The sequence below is a fragment of the Amphiprion ocellaris genome, chromosome 2, assembly GCF_022539595.1.
Source record: "Amphiprion ocellaris isolate individual 3 ecotype Okinawa chromosome 2, ASM2253959v1, whole genome shotgun sequence".
Taxonomy (NCBI): Eukaryota; Metazoa; Chordata; class Actinopteri; family Pomacentridae; genus Amphiprion; species Amphiprion ocellaris.
Window position 1 is genome coordinate 1,812,382 of NC_072767.1, and position 23,809 is coordinate 1,836,190.

A 23,809-nucleotide genomic window follows, 5' to 3' on the forward strand; every position below is an offset into this window, starting at 1 on the left:
TGTTACAGCAGCTTTATTTACAATATATACAAGGGTGGCAAAATTTTTTAACAGAAAAAATAAAAATAAAAATAAAGTTTAAAAGTGCAGAGATGAAAATGGTTTGCCATGTTTTGTCCACACAACCGCCAACAACTGGTTTGGTCTGAATATTTAGATTTTTGAGCTGGTGTACAAAAATAACGAGTCGCATTTTTCCAACAAAACTCCCTCCAGGAAGGAGCGCTTGTAACACACCACTGTTGTCTACAAATTCTTTCCCAGTCCTCCATGGTAAGAGTAAAGTTGCCCTCTGCTTCCCATCTTGTTTTAATGTGTAATGAGCTGTGAGCTTCATGATTTTGAATTGCGATATATATCTTTGATATTGTTTTTTGGTAAGGAACATCTTTATATGCACTGTGAAATATTTCAAGAAATTCACCCTGACTAAAATTTGGTTGCTGTTGGAATTTTTTAGTGACAAAATCTCTAATTTGTATGTATGTGATATACTATATGATATACTATTTACCAAATCTATTTCTGGCATATGGTAGTATTTGTATTGAAACCCAGCTTTATTTTTTGTGACTTTGCTGCGCCCAGAAATCTCAATAGTTAACCAGGTAAAGACAATGTTATCATGATGGCTCAAATATATGACCAGACTTGGAATAAATTGCAGTTTTTCCTCCATTGTTCATCCCTTTTTTGTTTCTGGATTTACTGTATATGTGGCTCCTCTCTCCACAACCCCCTCCATTTCCTCTGTTCCCCATTTCTCTCTCCAAACACACACACATCGACACACCAACACACCGATGTGCTGCCTGCTCTCTGCTCCACCTCGGGGCTAATCTCATTGTTGCTGGCCGTAGCTGTGTAGCCGTCTGATGTTTTGCCTCTAATTGATCCTCTGACTGGCTTTAATCTCATCTAATCTGCGCCGCCGCGCTGCTCACTCCACCATCAGCAGGCCAGCCGACACACACACAAACACACTTCCTCTGTGTGTCTGTCAGGCAGGCATCAGCACACACAGCTTCACACACACACATTCAGGTTTTGTCAGACTTGTAGCAGCCGTACACATAAACGCACTGGAACAAAAACACAATCATACAGAACAAAAATTCAAAAATTCACAAAGTATTTTTGAGGAGTGTTTTAGTATCTAACCATTTCACAGTTATATTGATTTTCTTTTGCACTCTGTATGCTTAATTACTCTGAATGAACAACACTGGGGGTAATAGTTTACTTAAGTGTTTAAATGTATTGAAGAAACTCAACTTCCCCAATTACCCAAGTCAGCGGGATTTCTTTGATGGTCAGGAAAATGTCAAGCAGGATGTTTCTTCGCCTCAAGGCTGATTTTATCATTATAGTGAAAGAAAATTGGAGGGTTTTTCATTTTTGTTTGGTTGTTTGTACTGATGAGTTTATAAAGCACCGTGAAGTGAAATACAACTTCCAGCTGTTTGTTTTTCTTGCAGCGTTTTGCTTTTTAGGAACACTTCTTTTCCCACAATTCACTCATGACTTTAGTGGTGTATGTGGGAAATCAAAAAACTAGACAAAACCGTATCTGTGCTAAGAGTGATTCAAAAGTGTAACGAAGTTCGGGTTGGTTTGTCTGTTCTGTGTGGGATTTATTTGTTTAGATGTTGAGGTAACACCTTGTCATGGATGCATTATAACAAACTCCCACATTCCTTGAAATGGGTGAAAGTCCTTCTTAAGATGTGCAGTCTGACAGCGTGATGTGATGTGTAAAAGCAGGGATGAAGACTCTCCAAGAAAGCATTAATATTTTTACATTTGCTTTTTTGCATATGAGAGATACCATAAACAGTTGAGTAAAGCTTGATTTATATTTCTGCCTACCTACACGCTAGTCTGACATGCACCTCCCCAGAAATGTGACTACATATTGCAGAAATGCAGAGCAAAGTTCCGATTGGTAGTAATATGCAGCATAACAATTTGTGCAAAGCTCATGTGAAACTAAATCAACCATATACAGGGTTTCTGCAGGGCATTAAAAGGCATTAATAGTCACTAAATTGATTTTGTGAAAATTAAGGCCTTAAATGGCATTAAAAATTGTTAAATTTGATTCTCAGTGGCATTAAAAGTTCTTTCTGCAGTTTTCAAGAAAAATATTTGATAATAATAATATATAATTATAGACTGCGATTCGTCAGATATGTGCATCTGCGTAAACATGCCGAAGCATCGCGATATTTGTTCCGGCCGATCGGCTACAATTGCCAAAAAAACTGCATGTTTGGAAAGTGGCCGACAGGCTGGACCAGGTGGAGGAGAGCTGGGAAATGGGGAAATGCAAATTCCAGCAAAAATGCCTAGAAAACATGGAATTCAGAGGATGACTGCAGCCTGTTGGTGGTCAGGGGTGGTTTCCGGATTCAGAAATTGTGAAATGTAGGGACAGTTTTCATATAAAAATCTTCTTTTACAAAAAAAACAAACCTGTGTCATTTGTTGAGTTCACGGTCATAAAATTTTTACAGTCTAGCATTAAAATAGCATTAAAAAGCATTAAATTTAACTGGCTGATTTCTGCAGAAACCCTGATATAGTTCTAACATTTTGTGTATCGATTCAGTCGGTTCTAGGGATTTACTCTATTTTTCTGTGTTTCAGTGATGTCAGTAAAACTAAATGTTGCTCAACATTTATTAGCTCAAACTCCAACATGATCTGTTCCTTTTCAGTTGCTGTCATACTACAGAAACCCCACAGCTAACTTGTGTTTTGGCGGTTTTTAGCAGGCAGAAGACGAAGGATATACATATCAAAAAATATATTGTATATTAGCTGTAGTACCTAAGTGCATAGCCTCTTGCTGTAGCCACCTGTGTAGGCAGTCGCTTGAACTACGGGCAGTTCTGTGTTGGCAAGCAGAGAGCATTATGGGAGTTTAGCTAGCAATGGGCACCATGAGAACGACTTCTGTAGTGGTGAATGTACTCTGGCCAGAACTCACATGCTCAAGAGTATTCCTATTGTCAAGTGACTGATATCACCAAGCTGTTTTACTTGCGAAAGTAAAGTAGGAAAAATTATTGTTGTACTTCATTCATAATGATTAAAGAACTATTGCTTGACAACACTGACTATTGGTATAGAAATTTGCTTAAAATTTGCATCCCTACACACAACAGCGTCGGCTACCTGTGTTGACACTCCATAGATTCAGTGCTGGAGTGTAACTCAAGCTTAACACATGAAAAAAGAGAAAGTAAAATCAGAGAGCAATCCCTGGCTCGTCTCTCACCTCCAGGCAGCGTGAAGTGTGACTGTCGGATTGTTGGTTTCAAAATGTAACGGATAGTTGGCGACACAGACACCTCCTTTCTGATATCAGAAAGGTGCGATCTACAGGGGTTTCTGACTCTCAGATCATCCTGCAGGTCAGACAGAGAGAGATAATACCGCGTCACTTTTTTCAACAACCTGCCTCATGTTTTTCTACCAGTAAATATTCACGAAGTCAGAAACCACTGAACGTCAGTGCAGTTGCATTGTGTTCATTGTTCATGACGTCTGCTGATTCGCTGTGTAGATGCACATCAAACACATCTTTGAAAAATTCAGAATGCTTTTAACATGACTGACAAATTCATTTTTTTTAATCTGTTAGCGTTTGACCATTTTGAAATTCAGTCAATTGTTTTCTTCAGTAATGCATAAATGAAAGAAACTTTTCAACCAGGCTAAATACACAGTCATGACATTAAACTGTCTGAAAGAGTTTTGGGAAATTCATTGAATAAAATAAATATATTAAGCGAGAAATTATAGCTAATGTTTTTCACAATTTTCAGGCATTTATAAGACAGATTGATTCATCGAGAAAATACCACCGCAGATACGTCAATAATAGTGAGTTGGAACGCTATAATAGATTCAAAAAAATCATAAAACATAAGCTGTGGGTGCTGTGTTGGAAGAAATTGGTACAATTACACGTTCTAATTAGATTTTTTTCAGAATGTGACAGCCTTAATTGAACCAATAATTCTTTGAGTATCAGTTTAAACTGAGCTTTACTTTGGCTAGAATCAAACTATAGATGGACACAGATCTGCTTCAGTCGTAACCGTCTTCAGATTTAGCTCAAAATGCTGCTATAAAATTGATCTATGAATGCCGTATTGCTGAACCCTCCTCCTCCACTCAGTCTGCCTTAAACACACACACACAATCAACCGCGCACAAACACACACCGTGCACGTACGTGTGCACACTTTCAATTGCACTTCCACTCCATCAGTGGCAGGCCCAGTCTTGTATCCCCACAACGACCTCCCCACTCCTCCTCTAATAGCATATCAGGTTGCCCCACTCCCCCAGCCAGCGGCAGCACCTCCATTTCCCCAGCGCTGTAATTACTTTAGGGAGCTTCCGCGTGGGCACAAGCCACTACGGGGAAAAACACGGCGAGCGAGAGTGCGATTAGTGTGTGCGCACATGCATTCGCCTTCTGTCAGTGTGAGTCTGAACAGAAAACAACAATGGTGTGTGTGTGTGTGTGTGTTCGTGTTGTGAGAGATGTGTGTGTTGTTTGTTTTCCAGTGACAGAGCCAGTCCCCCTGCAGACAGAGTGGGTGATTAACAGGGTTGACGCCTAGAAGGTGGCCCTCTCATTAACACCGAACACACACACACACACACACACACACACACACACACACACACACACACACACACACACACACACACACACACACACACACACACACACACACACACACACACACAACAGAAGCTCCTTCTCTACTGTCGCTGCTTTTCTCCCTCACTTCCTGTAACTGTTTGTAAAAATGTGTCTTCTCTTTGTGTGTCTGTGTGCATTTGGGAGTGAGAATGTGTTTGTAGAATAAAAATCTGGAATACGGGAAGTCATTAAGATGTCAAATATGTGTCATGTTGAGTTGAGGGTGCTTTGTGTTGAAGGATAACTTTGTTTATTTTGTCATTACTCAGAGTTTTGCTTCATTGTTGTTTCTTGAATTTATCATTTGCTTTCCACTTCACATCCTAAGCGAAAGCTTTGGAAATATCACTATAGTTCCTTGCATATGGTTGTTTTATACTTTATTCATATATCTATACTAAGTTAATGATTAATGATTAATCAATGGTTTACCAGATAAAGCTTGTTTTATGCTTACCGCGTCCGCGAGGTCCGTGTGGAAAAATTACGTCATTTTCACACCCACGCCCCCTCCAGCGGCCTTTCCGTGCTGAAAATTTCCGCTCCGCGCACCTCCACATTTTTCTAACCAACGCGGACGGAGCCGCGCGGAAAAACATGGTGGAGGGCCAGGACCTACTTGTAGCTGAAGTCTAGAAATTCATCACACAGAGATCACCGTGGTAACCGGGTTATGAAGTATTCCTGGTGTGAAATAAAACTAACTGCTGAAATGCTTTTATTCGGTAAAATGCCGTGTTGTAAGTGGTGTAAACAATGGCAAACTTCTTCTTCTCTAGTTTAGTACCAGAGTAGACCAGGTAGATGTGTGTTTGAGCTACACTGCCCCCTGCAGTTTGGGAGCAGACGTGCACAGAGTATAAATGCACACATGTTCTCTCGCGCGGATTTCCGTGCGGAAAGTATATTCCAGCCTTAAGGCAGAAGGTGAAGAAAATGTATTATAGATTAGCTGTAGTAACTGATTGCACCACCAGGAGGAGCCGATGCAGCCCTCAGCAACCATGATTGGTTCACCTGGTAGTCATGTGTCGCGTAATGATTTGTGCAAAGATAATGCTCCCGTGAAACAAGATGTATCATGTTATCGGCTGTAATTGTGTTTATGTTTCTCCTAATGCAAGTGCACTGCCAGTCTTCAGCCATGTATCGGTTAAACCATTTCAAGATTTCGTCAGTTTTCTGTGTTCCAGTAATTTTGGTAAAACTAACAGTTGCTCAACATTTATTTTCCTCCAATTTCAGAATGTTCTGCTCTGTTTCAGTTGCCATTGGGGCACAGAAAACTCACCGCTAACTAGCATTTTGGTGGTGTAATTGCAGAGCGACACACACCAGCACACGAGTATAAATTCTCACAATTAGGGATAGTAATGGTTATCAGTTAGCTGTTTAATTGCTGTTAATAATTCAAAATAAATTAACAGATAAAGCAAAAGATGAAGGACATTAATGTCAGAAACTGTATTGCAGATGTGCTGTAATACCTGGTTGGACCAGGTGGAGCCTCTTAGCATTTATTACTGGAGCAAACCGAGGAGGCAGTTATTCAGACTATCGACAGTTACTTTGGCAAGCAGAGGGCATTTTGGGAGTTTAGCCAGTAAAGTGCCACGATGATAAAGTCTCCTGTTACGCTTCGTGCTCTCCTCTTGTTGGCAAGCAGTCATATCATTTGTCATGTAACTGTGTTCAAAGCAGTTTCATCAAGACATAGCAAGTTATTAATCAACTGATTAATCTTCTTATAGATTATATTAGGGCTGAAACGATTCCTCGAGTTATTCGAGTAATTCGATTACTAAAATTCCTCGAGGCAAAATTCTCTGAATCGAGGCTTCGTTTAATCAACTGCATGCTAGACCCCAGGTCATGAAATGCCGGGCCGATGCTGGACAGACTTCATTCCATACAAACCGGGTCCTTAAATTTGACGGGATGCTTCTATTTTAACCAGCGCAGCTTTTCTATTGTTTACGGCAGGAGTGACCAACCAGTCCACGGTCTAAACGGTCTAAATTAGCCGTCAGTGAACTAAAACAAGGACAGATTCAGCTGCTGCACAGATTATTTCTCGCCTCAAATGTTTTCAGAAATGCTTTTCCCTGAAGTGTTTTTGAAATAAAAGAGAAAATTTGCGCCCGAGTTTATCCGACTCATCTGCCGGACTGTCCAGCTGAAAGCTCGGTCACATGACCACTAGTGGCCGCTGAAGCTCCAGCGCTGTCATGTGACCTCTAGTAGTCCGCTAGTGACCACCCATCATGCGTGCGATTTTCAGATGCGACGCGTTTACATGCTGGAAAAACGCATCTAGTGGACACGTAGCTTCACTGTGTGTTTTCTGTAAATATTCAGGCACCGTGCCGGAATTCCAGCGTGCGGCACCGGTGTTTGGCTCAAAAAAAAAAAAAAGAGGATAGGACTACATTGCCAATCTACTAATAGAATGAGGGGAACGCAGCTTTTGCTCTCAACCAAACTAATATCACTAGCCAATGGCAAGTAGAGTGGGCGCGGGTCTTAGACAGAGGTTGAGATCCAGCTGCAATGAGTCCATACTGGCAGCAGAGAGTGCAGTATTCCCCCAAGACTTCTCAGTCTTTGTATAATTTACCACGCTCACTTCCGTTTTTGATGCTGTAACGCGCATGCCTGGTATGGAATCCGATTAATCGCCAGAATAATCGATAAAATACTCAATTACTAAAATAATTGATAGCTGCAGCCCTAGATTATATTCAGTGGCAATAGAAGAGCTGGATAATGATCCTTGTCAAACTGTAGATGTAAATCTTACTGGTATGGTCATAAATGTATTAACTAGGTGGTACATGCTAATTGTATTTGCATGTAGGCGTGTGCTCAGATGAGAACAAGGTGAAGATAGCAAACTGTCAGGTCAAATTTGCAAGTCAGATCTTCGATCCATTTTGATGCATTTGTGTGAAGGTAGTTTCATTTTGTAATTTCCAAACACATGAATAAAACACACAGATTGTGATTCCTAATGGAGGTTCCTATGAGTGGTGAGGAAGTACTCGTTAATCTACGATCATTTCTCTGAGCTTGTTCAGCTACAGTGCTTTTAGGAAACACGTCTCTGACTGAAGAAGGCTTGTGTTTTATGGATTGTATGATCGTTTTAGCTTAAGATGTTTTTGGGAAATGAAGCTCAGACTTTAGACTCACTAAGTATGCCATCTGAAAAAGAGAATTTTAGTCCAGTTTCCCATCACAGTGCAATTTAAATGCACATTAACTTGAAACGTGATTTTTCACACTGAGTCAATGGAGTGTGATGAAGTGTTAGAATATTTTCTGGGAATAGTTTGATGCCTGAGTTGTTACAGCTTTTTGTCTTTTTGTCTTCCTCTCTCTCTAGTACTATGAGATGTCCTACGGGCTCAATATTGAGATGCACAAACAGGTAAGTCTACCTTTTGTCTTTGGGGGATACCTCTTTTATTCCCATCGCATCCTATGTAAAGCTGTTGCACGGCCATAGCAGATTGCTTGTGAGAAGAAATTTGGAACACAGGAGGAAGCCATTTCTGCATGCTGGCCAGGCTGGATTCAAACTGAGGGACATGCATGTTTATGAAGCTCGGCCAGAAAAGTGAACATTGAATGAACGTTGCCATCTTCTACTGTCTGTGTTGAAGGTGTTCATGCTGCTGTAGATACTGAAGGCACTTATTCTGTTGTCCTTGTACTATATGTTCCAGTGACTGAATATTTTTTTATATTTAACATTGTAAAAGGTCCATTTTCTGCGTTCCTCTGCAACAGTATGTGAGAACATTTTCAGAATGCAGCAAGTAAGCTATTCAAGTTATTCAAGTCACAGCATTGTATTTGAATGTGTTCTACAGTACAGATCCTGGATCAGTTGACTACACTTATGGGTTATGTTAGTGGTCTCATAAATATTCAGCTTTTTATTTTAAATGCTTGATATTTAAAATAAAATTCAGCTTGATTTCTCAAATGGCTGTAAATACTGCGACACCATTGGGAGTAAGAGGCCAAACAGAAACCCGAGTGAAAAGACATTTTTTACTTAACATGCTGCTGTTGTCAGGAATTCACTACTTTCTTTGTCTGTAACTTATGTCTCTTGTAGACTTAAACATCCCAGGTGTGCGTCAAGCAGTATTCTCTTTGATGAGTCGCAATTAAGTGTTTGAGTAATTGCAGAAAAATTTGTTGTCAAAGTCAGAAACAAAGCATTTATCGAACATGAATTTAGAAAACAGTAGCGCGTTATTGCTTTTTTTTTTCCACTTTTGCTCTCCGTTAGTGGTGCTGAAAGCATCATTTTCAACTCGGGGATTGAACAGATCTCAAGGACTACTTTTCCTTCATCACCATCTGTCATTGCAGTTGCTCATGTTTGTTCTGACGATTCAACTGACAGAATTTATTGACCAAAGAAAAGCCTTCAAGGTCAGCTAACCTTGTCCGTGCAAAAAGATTTTTACTTTCAGAACCTTGAATGTCCAAGAAATTCAAAACAAATTAAAAAAAAAAAATGCTCACACTTTGTCACTCAGTTAATACACACAGCTGTGCTTTTACCTTCACTGTACACCTGAATCTACCATCGTTTTTGGAATGCCAAGAGGCGTTTGAATGGCTTATTCTGATTCTACGCATAAATGCAGATACTGAGGAGTTTTGAATGTTGCCAATTCTGTTTCAGTTAATTCCATAAAATGTGAGCAAACTCTCACCGTCTTGGAAAATGAAAGATGTCTCTTTCGTGTTTAGTGCCATCATAGTTTTAACTACAGAGTCATTTAATGTATATGTTGATGCTGACAAAAAGGTTTTATCTGACAGTCATTTCAGTGTCTGCAACAGCATATGCATTTATCTGTTGCCCAAATTCAGTGAAGACAAGCAGTGTTTATTACCCATTTTAACAGTAAAGGCAAATTCAAGCATATTCATTTGAGCTTTATAAGTTAAACTACAGAATACGTCTGACTTAGTTACATTTTGATAATTCATGGTTAGTTTTCAAGAGTTTTTAAGACCTTCTTAAATTGAAATTTGCTCCTTTTTTATTGTATCTGATCGTATATCTTTAGGTTTTGGACTCCATTCCATTAAATGAGAAAGCATTTTTAAGATGTGAAGTTCAGTCCTGCATTCAGAATTTTGAAAAAGTGTAGAAATATTATTCAGAAATGTACAGAAGTATCAAAACTACCCCTGATGCAGAATGCTCCGATAAGTGTTCAAATATAATCTAATGCTGCAGGTAATTTTCATGCAGTCATTTCATGTGGATGTTAATGTTTAATTTTTTGCAACAGCTTATCCATTTTCCTTCTTAGACAAAACTATCAGTTGCCCACATTCAGTGCAGACCGCACTGTTAGAGCAAGTGAGATATTTTTTTGAAACAGAAAAGAAAAAGGAGGCTTTTTTTCGGGGAAAGGAGTGAGAATCTGGTATCCATACATCAGTTTGTGTAGCTGAAGCTGGAGGAGTAATTTATGCTCAGCCTGTAGGAGGGGGAGAGCGATGGGCCTCCAAAGGGCCAGCCCTTATCGGTGACCTCGTCTGGCGCTGCCCGTCCACACACACACACACACACACACACACACACACACGCAGCCGCACACACACTGTCTTATGATTGACGGTACACGCTGACAGCCATATTGGAAGGAGTGAGCACGCTTTGACAAATGGACACACACACACACACACACACACACACACACACACACACACACACACACACACACACACACACACACACAGAGGAGGAAGAAGAAGAAGCAGCTGCCATGATTTAAAGATGCTCACATATATGCACCCACACAGACAGCACAGGACGGGCACTGGGATGCATGCTGGGAGAACACACACACACACACACACAGACACACACACACGCACGCATGCACACATACACACACGCACACACACGCCGAGCCTTATGTGTGCAGTGCATCCACCTTTTTTTTGCTTTATCTCACAGGCACAAGTGGGGTTGTGTGTGCGTTTCATGTGTGTGTCCAGGGGTCTTTGTGTGTGCATTTGCTCATGTGCTGGCTGTGTGTGTGGGTTGAGACTGTGTGTGTTTGTGCACGTGCCCCTCCTCATCAGTGCATATGCTTGTGTTTTTGTGCGTGTTTGCGTCGCTGGCACATGTTCATAAGCGGCTGTGTGTTGTTGTTCGTGTGTGCTGTGCATGTGTGTGCGTGCACGTTTTCTTTGTGCACAGTGTGAGTGGGTGCAGAGAATCGCTAGTTCCATTAGAGTTGAAATTGAAGGGGATGTGTGGAAACGAGTGTCGAGGAGCATTCATGTCTAGGTCTATTGTGCAGAGCCAGTCTCCTCTCTCCTCCTCCTCCTCTTCCTCCTCCTCTACTCCTCCTCCTCCTCTCTTCACCTCTGTCTCTATTTCCCTCTTTCTTTCTCGCTCTCACTCATACATTCAATTGCTCCCTCTTGATCACTCTGTCCTACTCAATTCAAAAAATGCTTCTCCACTCTGTCTGTTCACTCCCTCTTTCTCTTGTCTCTGTTTCTGGCTGTTTTGTCTCGGTGAGGAGAAGCAAGGTTGAGTTGTGGATTCAACTGGGAACGTGTTGAATGGAGCCATATTGTTGTCAGGTTTCTTTTTTTTTGTTTCTCCATTGTTCTGTTTTTCTCTCAATGTTTTTCTTCCTGTACGTTTGGCCACGAATGCCTGACATCGTCCTCTGTGTCCTTGTTCTGCATTGTTTGTGTAATATATAATTTAGAGCCTTTCGTGATACATCTAAAACACTGTACGCTCTCTTGACGTTCATAATCGGTTCTGAACAGTAAAGGCAATTACGAGCACATTCACCTATGCTGGATGATTTGTGCTTGTCTGTTAAACGGCTCTCGGTCACCTCTTTGTTAGTTACTCTGATGAAAAATTGGCAAACATCCTGAAATGTCCATTAATGGAATAGTCCACCCAGAAAAACATTTCCTGCAACTATTTTGATAATTGAAATACCAAACATTCCTACGTTTTTCAGACCTTTTCTTGGAAAAAAATTGCTCCTTTTTTGTTGTATCTGTTCAAGTATTTGTAAGTTTTTGATATTTGTAGAGGAAACCGTAATTCCATTAATCAAGTAAGTATTTTTTAGGATTAATATACCCCATTACTAATTAATTCTTGCTTTCAAAATTTTGCTTAGGAAAGAGTTCTGAAATATTCTTTAAAAATGCATCGAAAAGCGAGTATTGTCACACCAACTCAAATGAATTGTCTCAGTTAGAAATACGCAGCTGAATTAAATTTACCCAAAACAAGTTATCAAATAATGCTGTTTTATGTTAGATGTACTTAAATAATTTGATTTGATGTCAACTTGAAATGCATATTTGTTTAACCCAAACATAAAATGTAAAACGTGATTTTGTCAGTAGACTTGCTGTTCTTTCTTCTTCTTCTCTCTGTAGTCCTACTAGAAATGAACAGTGGTTGAGTTGCAGCAGAAAAAGTTGAAGAAATGTGAACAAGAAACTTCTCATATGGTCAATGCTAGAAGAGCAATCAACATAACTTTTGCACTTTTGCTCAAATAAGAGGTTTAAAGGGACAAAGTGTAATTTCACGTAGATTGAATCCACAGTGGGAAGATAAATGTGATTCAAAGGACTTTAATTCAATTGCAGCTCAGATACACTTTTTAGTACTCAAGATGCAGAATTCTCCTTGTTCAAGTGTTAAAATATAGTGTAATGTTGAAGGTGCCAGTATACAGCGTACAAGTCTTGAATGAAAAATGTCCCTTTCATGTTTAGTGCCATTATCGGTTTGATCATCCAGTCATTTCATGTGGCTGTTGATGCTGGCAGAATACTTTTATCGATTTCATTTTAAAATTTATTTTCTGTAACAGCACAGGTGGGTTGATTTAAATTAGCTTGCATTCATTTGGGTGGTTTAATGTATTATTGAGCACACTGTCCATTTTGTGTGTAAAATTGCAAAAGAAATAGTCAATACAGTTGTCACGCAACAAGCACTTCAGAATTGTAGATTCAGTTTTGGTGTCAAAAAGTGCAAGGAAGGTTCTTTTTTTCCTTTGGTTTGGAATCTTTCTGAGATATTAAAAAATGATGAAAAAGTCTGCAGTCTATCAGGTCCTGGCAGGAAGCAGCTCTATAAGACTCCAAAGCTCCTGCAGCGACAAAACCAGGACACTCTGAGGAAGTCGGTGCTGCTCGGTTTGTTTAGGCTGCCGTCCATGCTTCCTTGAAAGACATTTTAAATCAGTTGGAACACATTTTTGTCTGCGTGTTTGCTTTCTCTTTTCACTCTACATTTTAAAATGACAAAAGACAAAGCCTATTTAAAATGAAATAGGCGGCGCAGACATCTCCAACAGCAGTGCATTCAGTCCGCAGCCAAGACCTTGATGTGTGCGCTCGATCTCCGAGCCTAGTTTTATATTATGTAGGTTTTATTTTGCACACATACAATGGTTTTGACAGTCAATAAGTACTCCAGTAGCACTTGAGGAAAGCTAGAAAGAAGCTGAGTAAAATGCAAAGAGAGGACACAAGAGAGAAAGTAGCATTCAGACAGAAAAATCTGAGAGAGACACAGAAGAGAAGATGATAGAGGGCACAGATAAAAGAGGAGGCAGAAGCTGGGTTGGAAGAGGGAGAAAAAACCCAGAGATAGACGAAATAAAGGGCACTGAAAAAGAGGAAGAGCCATAGTTAGCGTGGAGCGAGTCCCGCAGAGGCATTTTAGAGAGACATTTTAGAGATGTCAGGGAGATTGTATGTGTAATGATGAGGGGATAGGAGTGAAGCGCTTGATGGGGAACTGTGCTCTGCATGCCTAATGACTGTTAGGAGGGCCCCTCTCTCCTCATTGCGCCACGAATTAGGCTCTAACACAATTACTGCTGCTTTGCATATCTCAGACGGATTGGATGATTACCAACCAAATGTGATAATAGACCTGCATGTGAGAAAGATAGGAAATGTGCATGACGTGAAAGAGAGCAGTGTGTGTGTTTGTGTGTGTGCATGCACGTTAGCATCGGTGATTGTTACTTTGCGAGTGTAATTACATATGCGTTCAAGAGTTTTCAGAAAGAGCATTAAGGACAAGCAACTTAATTAATGAGGCGAATAAAGGGATTCTGATATGTCTGATATATATGTATATTTGTGTGTGTGTGTGTAGGTGTGTGTAGGTGTGTGTGTGTGATGTAAGATATATTTTCCTCAGTTTTGGAAGGTCACAGCAGATGTTTCCCATACTGATGAGAGTCTGGTTTCGCTGAATGAAAATTTACATTTAATGAGGTTTTCAAGGATAAGTCTGATTATATTCTTTATTTTTTAATTCTCAATAAAACCCATTAAACGACCAAAACAAGCAGTTAGGGATGCTAATGACTAATTGTTCTTAGGTTAATTGCATCCGATAATTTAACCAAATAAAAATATATTTAAAAAATCCATTTTAGATTAGCTGCAGTACTGGGTTGCACCACCAGGTGTTTACTGATAAATACTACCAGTAAACACCAATCATGACAAAGTCTCTTCTTACACTTAATGCCTACTGGCCAGTGCTAGTGTGTTAATTAGCTAAAGTGTCCAAACTCCCCAGTGTCCAGTTTGAGAGACGTTCACAAAATACAGTTTGTTGGCAGCAGAGAAGAAGAGATTCTTTTTAGATGTAGTGTGTTTGAGAACAATGGCAGAAGTTATTGATGGCAAAATGTTTCATAAAACACAGAAAATTAACATATTTTTGCACTGCTGTTGCTGAGTTGACGAGTCGTCCTCGCTCTCACACCACTTTATGTCACACCAATGGTAGTATTTTTGCTGGTTAGACTTGAAGTCTGATAAAAACACGTTAGTGAGATGACATATTACTTCATTATGATGAACGCTGTGTTTTATTTTGAGTCACTCGTACATGAACGATCCTGCTGCTTTAAATACTCACAAGGCTGCTCAGTGTGTAATCATCCACAAATAGTTCCCAACAGATGATATTTACTCTTGTTTATGTGACATTTGCTAAAAAAAAATATTGTTCAGCTTTTTTAAGAAACTACTTCAGAATAACTCTTCAGTTTTCACCATAACTGATGAGCAATTGTCTTTGCCTTAACCGAATCTGCATTGAAATAAAGATTGTCGGTGACTCGAGACTTGATATTTGTATTTAAATCTAAAATATACATGTTTTGTTACCAGTGTTTTCTCTGAGGTTGTCTGATTCCCTTCCATAAACTGGGCACAGGATAAACTCCTCACTTGCTGAGCATCTTCTTATCAATAGATATTACAATTTACGAAAGTTCCCTGAATGCCTCACGTGAAAGTTAAGGTTACACACCAGCCAGGTCACTGTGGTTCGCTTAGACAGGTGTGTGACCAAAAATTGGTTGGAAAATACTGAAATACGCTGTTTATATCTCCATGGACTTTTTTGTGCACAGCTTGTGTTTCTTGTTCGCTTTTTGTTTCTCTGCTACAGTGACATTGCAGAGACCACAGAGCAACTACAGACAGAGAAAGGCAGCTGCATAAGAACCAAAGTAGTGCATTTAGTTTATTGATAATCGGTTGCTAAAAAATAACGATACCGAATTTAGGAAAGAAAGATGCAGTGTATCAGCCCCAACATACAGTCTATCCTTACAGCTACAGTGGTTAGCGCAGAAGCAAAAAAACAGACTGATAATCATCATGCACTGAAATTCTAACTTTCACACTCTTAAAATAAAGGTTACATATGTGACCTTTGCTGTTTTTTTTCTAGAAATATAGATATTCAAGGGTACCTCAAAAAGAAGAAACGATTATTCTTGCATTGTTTTTCAACATCGTCTCCTTTAGCCTTGATGCACTTGGTCCACCAATGTTCGTTTTGCTTCAAAGAAGAAGTCCACATCTGAGCCTACAGATGCTCTTCAGCAGCATGCATGACCTTTTCATCAATCTGAGAATGGCAACCACTCAAATCTGGGAAACGTATAGAAATGTGACGGTGCAGGTCGGGTTAATAAGGTGCATGGAGCTACATTTGGCCTCCTATACTGTGTGGACAGATGCATCTGAGTTCTTGTGGAGAGTGATATGAGGCTTTATAGTGTACAGTTACAGCCCTTGTGTACGTGCCATCGTATATCTGTGACCTCTTTTTAAAGGTTAATATTATCAAGGACTGATGCAGACATTGCAGGGTGAATACTGAGAAACAGTTTTTCATGGTATTTGTTGATTGTGATAAAATGCTAGAATAATACCAACCTTTAAATAAATTACTCTACTTCTGCAGGCTGAGATAGTGAAGAGATTGAACGGGATCTGCGCACAAGTCCTCCCCTACCTGTCTCAGGAGGTGAGCGCACACCCACATACACAAACACACACCTCCTGACACACACACACGCACCTCCTGACACACACACACTGACACAAAGACGTCACTAACCCGGTGACCTCCAGCACTATTCCTTACATCCTGGGATGAGATCACACTCATTCCCGCCTCATTACCTCTCCACCTCGGCGACCCCTCGCCCAGCATCCCTCCTCCATCACCCGCTCCCTTCTTTCCACTTTCACTTCCACCCTGCCCCCACCTCGATTCTCTCCTTCGCCATATTCTTTTTTTCCCCTCCTCACCTCCTCCTCCATCCCCCCCATCGTCCATTCCACTTCCTTCCCTCAGTATGTGTGTGTTTGCGTGTCGGTGTAATAAATGGTTGTGTGATTCAGATAAGCCATGCTCTTATCTGCCCACCAGGGGGTTGACCTCCACCCATTACAGCGCACCAGCCGACCATCCATTCACCACCGTCACACAGGCCTTTTGTGTGTGTGTGTGTGCGTGCGTGCGTGCGTGCGTGCGTGTGTGTGTGACTGGATGAATAGCTAAATGGCCAGAGGGGGAGGTGCATCACCCAGAGATGGTTGTCGGATCTCTGTTGGGACTATTGATATTGATCTAACCTCTCCCCCCACTCCTCCCAAACTCTCCTCCCCTTGTTTCTATCTTGCTTTTACTGTCTCTCTGACTTTCGTCCTCTTGTCTTCTCCCCCCGTTTCTCCTCACCCGACGTCTCCAGCACCAGCAGCAGGTCCTGGCAGCCATAGAGAGGGCCAAGCAGGTCACCCCCCCAGAGATGAACTCCATCATAAGGGTACGATGTTCCAGCCCCCAGCCCTGCCCAGGGGGCCTAATGATGGTCAGAAGAGTGCAATTATTGATCTTTGTGATCGATGCTATTGTTTTGTTTAATGATATTTATTTATTGGCTTATTGTTTGTGAAGTGAAACAGAAAATGCATTTCGCTGCTTTTGTGCACTTAGTAGCTTGTATCAATGGAAAGACCCCTCCCTAAATGAACCCCAAACCACGGGCTCCCTCCCTCTGTCTGTTTTAATAAACAGCGGAATATGAAAAAATGAAGATTTATAATCAGTAGCTAATGAAAAATTTTAAAATGGCCCGTCCTCAACATAAATCATTTTAGTAAACACACATTAGTGACCGGGATAAATTAAATGGAAGCATTGCAAAACAGACATTTATAATCGTTGTCAGTGATGTTTTGTTTGTTCAATTTAATTACAAGGGAATTTTTAAAGCACTTCTCCAGAGATATATTATTATAGTTCAATAAAGGGGCACTTGTGAAGGCCAGACTTCTAAAATAGTTTGTCTAAATTGATGCAGCAGAGGTTGGAATATCGTGACTTTTTGTCTCTGGTGTTGACTCCAAAAATACTGCTTCAGCTTGATGCCATTGTTGGTATATACCCACTTATCAAACACCTCGCCTTCATTTTCTTTAAAATTTTAAGGTTAAGCCACAGTTCAGACAATCCTGATGCCATTATTACAGCATCATCATTGGTATTTTCTCTGCAAAGCCATTTTTCCCAGACTGAGTAGTACTCAAGACGACTAATCTGTTAGTTAAGTGAGTTAACTGCACTTCAGTTGATTGATTAGTTCAAAGACATATTTTGAGTTAAGAAAGTGTAAAACTAGCTGAGATAAATTAATTGAACTTGAGGAAACCAGTTCAATAAACCTAAGATATTAAGTTGGATCAAGAGTCACATACAGAATGTGGTATTACAGACAAACATGGTTTCCTTTTATATTTTCTACATTTTATAGACTTTCTTCTTCATTTAGCAGCAAGAACTTAACTCAGCTGTTGAAGAAAAAGCCGATTTTTAAAAACATATATATACAAAGAAATGTACAAAGACAATCTGTTAGGCGTCTCACAGTTACAGTAAAATAAATTATAAGTCTGCAGGTGTTAGGATAGAATTCAGTTCTAGTCTTCATCATGGTTAGAATCCTCTTGATTCTCCTAAAAAGAAATGGCCACAACTTAATTTAACCAAGACACTCATTATGTTTATCATGTCTATTTCCTCAGACTATAAAAAGAGGAGTTTGAGGCAGGTTTAACTCTTTAACAATATGTTAATTTAATTTTTTATGAACTCATTTTATTGAGTTGAGTGAACTCTATTGTTCATTCATTCAACTTATCATTCTAAGTCAGAATAGCACGTCACAAGAACTCGTTAAGTTCTACAGTGATCTAAAAAATAATAATTAGACATATCAAGTGCAGTTGACTATAAATTAACAGAAGGTATATTGTTTGTATCGAAAAAACTAGAAAAGATGAGTTGATCTTAAAAAATCTTCATGATTTTTTACAGTGAATCCAATGATACTCTCCGCTATCCTGTGCATTTGAACAATTATACATCAATAGAGCTAGCTCGCTAGCTAAAATACTAAATCAGTAGAAATCAGACATTAGCCCACTAACCACAATCCTTTATGTCTGTGACTTTAATGTTACCCAGCAGCATTGTGTTAGCAAGCTTAGCTACTCCATCATTTTACCAGAGGTTTAGTGTTAGCTAGCTTAGCTACTCCATCATTTTACCAGAGGTTTAGTGTTAGCTAGCTTAGCTGCTCCATCATTTTACCAGAGGTTTAGTGTTAGCTAGCTTAGCTGCTCCATCATTTTACCAGCGGTTTAGTGTTAGCTAGCTTAGCTGCTCCATCATTTTACCAGAGGTTTAGTATTAGCTAGCTTAGCTGCTCCATTATTTTACCAGAGGTTTTAGTCTTAGCTAGCTTAGCTGCTCCATCATTTTAACAGAGGTTTAGTGTTAGCTTAGCTGCTCCATCATTTTACCAGAGGTTTAGTGTTAGCTAGCTTAGCTACTCCATCATTTTACCAGAGGTTTAGTGTTAGCTAGCTTAGCTACTCCATCATATTACTATATTCCCAGTGTTAGCTAGCCGAGCCTCTCCATCTCTGTGATGCATGATTCATGGAGGGGCTTTGCTTTGGTCTTTGTGTCTGCTGCTGTAGATGTAAAGGATGCTGGTCTGTATAAGTATTTAGAGCTGTTTTTCCTCACAGTTTTGTCCATTCTCTGAGTCCTGTTAATATTTTCCTTTAACAGGTGCTCACATCATGTATAATCCTGGTCCTGAACATGAAGTCGAGCTGTTGATTTTGTAGGTGTAGCGGGAGACAGATGCTGTTAGAGTTGTCATAAGAACCAACCCACTGATGCGTCATCGTGTTGAGTACAACAGGGAGTGATGAAAATGTTCAGGCTTGGCAATGACAATTCATCTCTATGTATTAAAATGAAATCCATGTGTATCCTGTGGTATTTTTATGTATATTTTTATGCTGTATTTTTGACCACATCTGTCCTGTGCTACACAGTTTTTCCATTTTTCTCTGTCCTCTCCTGCACTTGTTTTCTTGCAGTTATATATATTGAAAACTGCATCTTTTATAAGTAATTTATGTGTGCTGCAGCCGTTCCATCTCCTATTAAGCATGTATTTTAGCAGTGATATGCACGTTCCATCTATCCTATTGTGCCTAAACTATTAGCGCCGTGCCTCAGGGGTTATCTATTAAACATCAGTTGTGATTTATAACAGGTCTGTGCGTCGCAGCCTTTACATTTCTTTCAGTGTTTTGCAGTGATTTGTGTGCTGTGTGTGTCCTACTGTGTCTAAGTTGTGTCTGGTTGTGTTCCATGCAGCAGCAGCTCCAGGCTCACCAGCTGTCTCAGCTCCAAGGCCTGGCCCTGCCGATGACCCCCCTGCCACTGGGCCTGAGCCAGCCAACCCTCCCCGCCGTCACCACCTCCTCCGGCCTCTTCTCCCTCTCCTCACTGCTGGCCTCCCAAGCCCAGCTGGCCAAGGAGGAGAAAGCGTCACGTGACGGCGTCGACAGCCACCGCGAGGAGGACGGAGACAAGTCCGACTAGACGGTGTCCCCCCGTTCAGCTCTGCTTTTATCCAGAGCCCTGAATCACCAGATCAGCCCCCTCCGGCCTCCAGCCTCTTCCCCTGGTCTCCCTCTCTCTGACCTTACTTAACATGGGCTTCAATCCCATCACCACAGCTTCAGACCCTGAACCAGTCCCGTTACTGGGAGAGCTTTGACACCTGCCACCTGACCTCCTCATATTCACCACACCTTCTATATCTGCCTTTTCTTTTTATCACCACGAGACTGTCTCCTTCTTATGTAGCTTGTGGCTTTTCTTCAAATGCTGTCTCTCTTTTTTGTATGTGATGAAGCTACATTTTTCCAGTTTTCTTTTTTTAATCAGGACTGCTTTCTATTTCTGTTCCTTCTTGCCTTCCTGTTGCCATCTCTCGTTTCTTATTCCTGTTTTTCTCCCTCCATTCCTGCCTCACTCTCCCCTCCAACCTCTTGCCTCTGTTCTTTGCAGGTCCTTGTTAGGCAGGACTCTGAACGCACCGCTCTGTAGGCGTTAAAACAGGCAAACTGTTCAACACAGGGATTCTCTGGCAAGCTGTAAACCTTGTCAGACACAACACAGGATTCCTACAAACTTCATTTTGTTAAGATAAAAGGTCTCGCAGAGATCAGCAGTGTTCGTTGCATTTCAGATTGCACGCATTCATTCCAAGCTAGAGGTGGGCTGTGTGTTTAAACGGTGGATTGTTAGCGATCAGACAAATGTCTAAATAAGACACACTATAAAGTCAGAAATGTCCCTCCGAACCAAAAAAAAACTCTGCTTTAGGAGTAGAATTATCGTGATGAGAAGACGTCTTTGGATTTTGTTATGATCCTAAATTTATATGGAGAAAGTAAAAGCACCTTCTTAGATCAAACGTCCTCCTGTCAGCTCAGTTTAAAACAAACCTCGGCGAGCGCTCATCCCTGATTTATGATCCTTGCCTGACCCTGCATTGGATAAATCCACCCGGTACGTTAACTGAAAGGCATCATTAAACAGAGCTGAGGTAGCGCAGTAACGCCCTCCTTCATCTTTAATGTGTGCTGGTAGTAGAGCAGACACTGTGGGTGAGGAGCGTGCATGTTGTGTGTTTGACAGCAGAGGGCAGCGTGAGTCTTTGAAGAATCCTCGGTTCAGTCTCGAGCAGAAACAAGGACAGGACAGAGTACAGGCTGTGTCACAAGGGGAACGGCTTATTTATCCACTCCAAGTGTACAAAACGTAATATACAGACGCCAGACTGGTGACATTAAACTCAGCATGCAGTCTGTCCCAGTCTCTGCTGTGAGAAACATCTCCTTTGGTCTACTTTGGTCTTTTAAATGGTCTCTGAAACAAAAACACGGCCTCTCTGCACATTTAAATACTGTACATTAAGCTTCACTGTGCACTTATGGGCTTGTCACTTATTAATGCTACAGGAAACAGATGATTTAACGCCTTCATACAACACCAAAGGAAGCACAAGTAGATTTCACAGCTGCTAGAATAAGTAAATAAAAGTACTTATCCTGAAAGTTTCTGCACGCTCACACTGGTGTTGCCAGATTAGACCTCTAGTTTAATGGAAATTGGGATAATGTGCACAAGCAGTTTTTACCACCTGATAGTTTATGTGAGTGAACAAATTCTGACCATAGCATCTGTGCAGTGTATTGCCTCCAAAATCCCAGTGGTTGCAGTGTCCATTTTATTGTTATCTTGTAAGAGCTGAAAACTGAAAATTATTTTCTCCTTGCATCAAATTTGCAAAACTTTCCCTGGTAGCAGCTTGTCAGGTGCACATTTTTGATGGTTTCTTGGACTTGATTGTGTTTTTCAGCTTCCTGGAGGAGTTTGAAACACATCTTGAATGTTAAACTATATGTGCATGTCTGAGACTGTAATATGACGAGAATGCCACAGAATTGCAAGAAAACCGACAGAAAAGAGCAATTTCTCTCCTAAAACAGTCTGATCAGGCAACACAACACTGTGGCTGTAAAGGAGCAGCCAGAATTAAACATCTGCTCTCTAGAAGTTCTAACAGGTACCACTTCCAGTTTTAGAATGTAGAATCAGCGGAAATTGAACCTCTGATGTTGGACCTCAAAAACAAATACAAACATATTGTATTATTTGACCAGCTGTAAGTTTGATGGTGTTTTTTTTCTGATTGTAGATTTGAAAATTCAGTATCATACACAAACACACACACGCATATATTTCTTTCCCTCTTCTGTTTTCTATCTGAAACACAAACTTCTCTCATTTGCAAAGAAAAAACCCCTCAGAATATCAGGCACATTTGCTCACACAACGTTGGATTTATGTGCAAAATTTGGGGCATATGAGGGAACAGCACCCTTCTTGTGTATGTGAGAGAACACAGGTGTAAACAGCTGTACAGGTGACAAACCAGATGAAAACACGCTAACCGGCTTGTGAATTTAGCTGGCGGCACGTCGCCATCCATCCATCCATCCATCCATCCATCCATCCATCCATCCATCCATCCATCCACCGTATGTATCGGCTACACCGTACTCGTAGTGATATGCAGAAGACTAAACACATCGATGCATGTCTGCGGGGAGATCGAGAGGATTTTTTAAAAAGAATGTTTGATCCAAACTTTCTGTGATTGATGCACTTGTTTTATTCAACCACCAACCCCCCTTTTTTTCTTCCTTTTTTTTTTTAAAGATATTAATCGATAGAAGGACGATTGCAAAAGCTGACATTATAAACATACAAATGAAATTCTATGTATTTGTTCCAGTAGTCGGAGGCGCTCGCCTCCCAATACAGTTCTACATAGAAAGCTTTATGTGTATATGGCTGCATCTTCTCTTGTCTGTCCTGGATGATTCTTGTGCTATTGTGTTACAAAAACTGATGTGACACCGGGGGGGGGCGTAAAACTGCAGTACTTTGACCTTTTTTGCCCCTTTGACCTCCTTTTTTCCTCTTTCCCTCACCCCCCACCCCCTTTAATCCCGACTTTTTGCCCCCATAGCGTGAAGCATTGTAAGCGTTTTGAGCTTTGTAAAGGTCTTTTTTTTAAATACTTATTTTGTGTATAATGTAAAACCTAAAAAGTGTGTACTTTGGCAAAAAAAAGAAAAAAAATGTTTTGTGTCTGAAATCATAGCTTCATTTAAACAAACAAAAAAAGAACCTATAAAAAAGTACAACAAACATTTACTATAAATAATATGAAATGTTCTGCAGTAAGGAAGGACTTCTGGTGCCTTACAAATAAAGTCAATCAAATCATGACAAACTTCACTGCTCATTTTTGACTTTTTCTTTCCAGTTTTCACAAAGAAACACACCTGAACTGTTGCTTTAAGTCGCTGCTTTATTTTGAAGGATTTTATTGGTGTGTTTTATTGTCTAAGCAGGAGGCTCAGATTAAAGGCAGTTTTGCGTTTCAACTCCTTACTTGGACAATTTTTTTTCCAAAGATGAGCAAATAATTGTTTTTAATATCCTTTCAGGCTTCTCTTCCAGTTCATCTGGAGGTATGTGCTGATAGAAAACTTGGCTGAGGTACGTGATTCATCACAGTCAACACTTCTCAGCCTGAAGCTACAAATTAACTAGGATGCAAGCATTTTATTTTTTCCTATAATGACTTCTCCTTGGACCGGCTCACTGCTGAACTGTTCTCACACCCAGAAAGTGTTCAAGAAATGTTTAGAGGGCATTTTTAAAGTTATTGCAGAGTTTAGCTTGAAACAGGGACATACAGGGTTGGA

General features: G+C 40.4%; 1 protein-coding gene across 5 annotated transcripts in view; it reads left to right on the plus strand.

Annotated features, from left to right (window-relative positions):
• tle5 (TLE family member 5, transcriptional modulator) overlaps positions 1-23,336 on the plus strand; it is a 54,814-nt gene extending 31,478 nt beyond the window's left edge. Inside the window, exons 4-7 of one of the 5 annotated variants that reach the window (XM_055018607.1) lie at positions 8,112-8,156; positions 16,053-16,115; positions 16,846-16,965; positions 19,836-23,336. In XM_055018607.1, coding sequence (XP_054874582.1) covers positions 8,112-8,156; positions 16,053-16,115; positions 16,846-16,965; positions 19,836-20,060 — 453 coding nt within the window. In that variant the 3' untranslated portion in view covers positions 20,061-23,336. Of the gene's footprint in view, positions 1-8,111; positions 8,157-16,052; positions 16,116-16,845; positions 16,966-19,832 lie in introns of all 5 variants that reach the window. The other 4 variants (XM_035945756.2, XM_023264820.3, XM_023264819.3 and 1 more) reach the window with 4 other exon arrangements.
• The last annotated feature ends 473 nt before the right edge of the window (positions 23,337-23,809 follow it).